General features: G+C 33.9%; 1 protein-coding gene across 1 annotated transcript; it reads left to right on the top strand.

Annotated features, from left to right (window-relative positions):
• The first annotated feature begins 1305 nt into the window (after window positions 1-1305).
• On the top strand, window positions 1306-2010 carry LOC132309328 (uncharacterized). Its single transcript, XM_059807645.1, has one exon. It carries the CDS (start codon window positions 1306-1308, stop codon window positions 2008-2010), a length of 705 nt encoding a protein of 234 aa, XP_059663628.1.
• Window positions 2011-4508: the final 2498 nt, after the last annotated feature.

Raw genomic sequence — 4508 nt, 5'->3', positions numbered from 1 at the left:
AGGGGTATTACAGTGAGTTGCACCACCGCCGTCCTCATCAGAAATTCATCCATTCGTTATGCCGTTACTAGACCCGAATCATGCTCCTTGTCGTTCCCCACCTGCCGTGCGGCTACTCTGCTCAAACTCATTCGGCTGCCCCTGTCAAATGTCTCCGATACTCTGCGACCACCAACTCCTCTTGCACTATTACTCACCGTCTGGGCCAAATCGCCGCTGCCATTTTCTCCTCAATTTCTCCTCCTCTAATTTCTTCTGAGTGAGGAAAAAAAAATATAATAATTAATTATAAATGGCGAGAAATATATCATCAACTCTATTAAGTACAGACAATTTTGAATCAATGAATTGATCAATAAATAGCACAATTTCAATAGCCAAACGATTCTCTAATTTGGGTTTATAACCTTTTTGTCTCAAATCCCTTTGGCTATTAGAAGAAACTCTTTCGCTTGAGATAATTTTGAGGACAACTTAGAAAATGGATTATATATTAGCGTGACGAATGGAGCGGTGTAACTCACCGTTTTATCTGTTGCAGTTCGTTACTAGAAACAATGGAGTTTCTGAACTTGGAGGGTATCGGACTTTCAGAAGAGACAATGGCATTTTGGACAATTAAAAAGTCTAAATAGTATTTTTGTATACTTCTGTAATTAAGACATCTCCAATGGACTCTCCGAATTCAGGCTCTCCGAATTTGCCACATCAGCATTTTTCCATAGTCACGTCAGCGTTTTAGAATATCTAAATTTTAGCTATCGGATGTACTCCAACGATGCATTTTCACTCTCCAAAAATATTAATATTTTAATATTTTTAAAATTTAAAATAAATTTTATTTTTTAACTTTTTCCTAACGGCTATATTTATAATGGCTATATTTTTCATGTTATATAAACAACCATTTGTTCATCCCATCGTTATTACATTCATCTTAACTTATTCTAACAAAATATCAATTCACATCTCTTTCAATTTCAAAATTTCAGTGGCTTCCTCATCATGATTTTTTCATTTGTCAGGCTCTAATTCTTCATTTTCTTCATCATCATCCTCTTCATCAGATAATGTTATTGACTCGATGATTCAACATAATCAAGACGCTTTCGTGAGATTTTGAATTCAGTGAAGCCAGAGATAGTAGAGCAAGTTTTTAAACTACGTAAGGGGCGGTACATTCATCGTGATCAAGAAGGAAGCCACCGCCAACTAATGAAAAACTACTTTGATAAGAATTGCATATATCCACCGAAGTACTTTCACAGACGATTCAGGATGCGACGAAAACTATTTCTTCGTATCATGAATGATGTTAAAGCTTATGACGACTACTTCATCCAAAAAAAGGGATGCAATGGTCGTTTGGGGTTGTCTTCTATACAAAAGATGACAACTGCAATACGTATACTCGCATATGGTTGTGCAGCCAATCATTGTGACGAGTATATTAAAATCGGTGAGAGCACTGCTACTGAAGCTCTGATGACATTTTGTAAGGCTGTTATTAGTGTGTGTGGGGAAGAGTACATGCGCCCACTGAACGAAGTCGACATAGCACGACTATTTCAAGAAGGGAAGGAGAGAGGATTCCCGGGTATGTTTGGTTCTATCGACTATATGTACTGGGAGTGGAAGAATTGTCCAGTGGCGTGGAGTGGCATGGCACACATAAAGGACACTCTCATATGCCTATGCTCATATTGGAGGCGATTGCCTCAAAAGATTTGTGGATCTGGCATGCATTCTTTGGAATGCCTGGTTCACACAATGATATTAATGTGTTGGATCATTCTCTGGTATTCTCCGGTATTCGACAGTATCGTTATTGGCCAAATTTCTCCAGTTAATTTCATTGTGAATGGCCATTACCATACAATAGGGTATTACCTATCTAATGATATATACCTTAAGTGGGCAACTTTGATGCAGACCATCCCGCACCTAACTACAGCAAAAGAACAACTTTTTGCTCAGAGACAGGAGGCCTGTAAGAAAGATTTGAAATGAGCTTTTGGGGTCTTGCAAAGCAACTGGGCAATAACACAAGGACCATTGCATTTTTGGGATAAAGGGGACTTGTGCCTTATAATGAAAACGTGCATCATCCTTCACAACATGATCATTGAAGATGAGCGCCATGCCAATGTTGGAAGATAAACTTTGCCACCAGAGGAGACAATTTCGATTCCCACTTTAATTCAAAATCCATCAATCTTAGCGGCACACATTTACTTTCACCAAGTCCAAATTCGTAACAAAGAGACAAATACGCGGTTGAGGAAAGATTTAATTGAAAATTTGTGGAACCGCTTTGGTGAAACACGTGTTTAATTTATGTTGCATTATTTTATTTTAAAATTGTTATGAAGTTTATGTAATGTAATATTTATTGTGTAAGGTTTTATTTTGAAATAAATAATTAAATTGTTTGTTGAATAAAGTATTTAGCCAATATGTATGAAATCTTGATTAATATCATTTTATTTATTAATTTATAGTGAAAACAAAGACATATATTTTTTTTTAATAAAAAAATCATATTTGAAATAAACAATGAAAGGTTTTTTTAAAATAAATAAATATGTATATAATTATTTTAAAAATAGATTTTTGTGCCAATATAGCCATTAAGACACTCTTTGGGTCAGCCAAACAGTACCTAAAACGACTATATGTTAATAGGAATATTTTAAAAACTAAATTAAAAAAAAAAACACTTTTCTCTATCTTTTTTAAACTTTTTTTTGCTCAAAAAAGCCTTTATGGCACTGTTTGGGTCAGCCAAATAGTGCCTTAACGGCTCTCTGGTTCAATTATTTTGAGAGAAAAAAAAGAGACAAAAAGAAACCAAAAATCTGTTTTTTTTTTCTAGGCAAACATGCCCTTATGAACAGTGTTCTGGGCTAAAACATTATTTGGGTCAGAATTAAAAAAATAAAAGAAAACTGATGCGGGCCCGCATGGTAGGCCCACGAATCGCCAACAGTGTCGCGGAATACAGCGACCCATTCCGCTATCCAATGGGTGGGGCCCAATTTTTGGCTACCCCATTGGAGCAGTCCAATCTTCAAATCTGGCCCAAAATCGCCGAAATTTTGTCCATTGGACCTGCTCTTAGTTTCATAAAATTGATAATCAAACCTAATAATTTGAAAAAGTTAAGCATATTTTAAAATATGCATAATTAAGTAGAGTTTTTTTTTTTTGTTAAAAAAATTTCCTTTATATTTCTCAACTGTTGCGAAATGGTGTTACATTTTCAATGTTAAAATATTGGATGTTTGAGGTAAGTGTTTCGTGGTTTCTAAGATCAAGAAAATGAAAATGAAAATAAAATAATTTGAGTAATCAATTTTTTTGGGGATTTGAATTTGGAGTTGAAAAATGAATTTAATCATAGTTGTTGAGGCAATGTTATGCATGACCTAGAACAGAAGTCTTGGAGTCGTGCAACTATCCTTGTAAATAATAGCACTCTAAGATAGTAATTTATTTTTTATTTTTTATCTCCAACAGTCACATCACCAATGTGTAAAATTGTTGTGTATTTTACACAGCACATCAGCATATTTTTTTCATCCTCTCTCTTTTTCATTTTATTAAAGAATCAACCATACATTAGGTAGGTTTGTAAAAATTATGTAGGGTCCTGGCATGACACATGGTTGGTTATTATTAAGGGATATATTTTTAATTTTTGTGTAAATCTATCATGATACATCACATTTACAATATATATATATATATATATATATATATATATAGACAACGGGCAGAGATGCTTTTAAATGTTTAGAATTCTTAAAATTACACGTTAATTAATTAAATGTCTCCTATCATGGGGCTACTAAAAAAATATAAATTTATAAGATACAAGTGTCTTTTTTTATTATTTCTTCTCTCTTAAGTTTATAGGATAAAAGTATCTTTTTAATTATTTCTTCACTCTTAAGTTGATTCTTATGCATATGTGATACCGAGTGAGGGGAGAGAGAAAAAAACGAGAGTGTAAATTGGCATTTTTATCCTATATATTTATATTTAAAATATGGTAGGAGATATTTAATTAATTAACGTGTTATTTTAAAAATCTTAATTAGTTAGGAGTGAACTATGTGTAATGACCACTTATGCTACTGTAATTAGTACTACTCTGCAACACTTTTACATCGATTCTTAACCCGTGGAAATGACAACTTTACATTGTGAAGAGATCAGAAATTAAAATTAAACTAGTCTCAATGCCAATTAAAGTGTTATTGACTCTTTAAGTATCGGCTTATTGGACATTCAATTGAGCGAACACTCTTCTAGTGTTGTTCACTGCTTGCCTCACAACTCTTGTCATGTGTATGTTGGAAGATCGTTCGTAGCCAAGTGGGAAGAAAGTAGATTGTCTTTACACTGGTCTAAGTTTTGTGGTTGAGCAAGTGGTCCTTCAAATGTAGGCTATAGTGCTGTGAGATTTTTTATTTTTATTATTTTCCAAAGGGTAGTGTTGTGAG

This window comes from Cornus florida, unplaced genomic scaffold (genome assembly GCF_030987335.1).
Source record: "Cornus florida cultivar Cherokee Brave unplaced genomic scaffold, ASM3098733v1 CherokeeBrave_3.0.0_Hap2_Chr05, whole genome shotgun sequence".
NCBI classification, from domain to species: domain Eukaryota; kingdom Viridiplantae; phylum Streptophyta; class Magnoliopsida; order Cornales; family Cornaceae; genus Cornus; species Cornus florida.
This window is presented reverse-complemented; position numbering and strand designations above follow the sequence as displayed.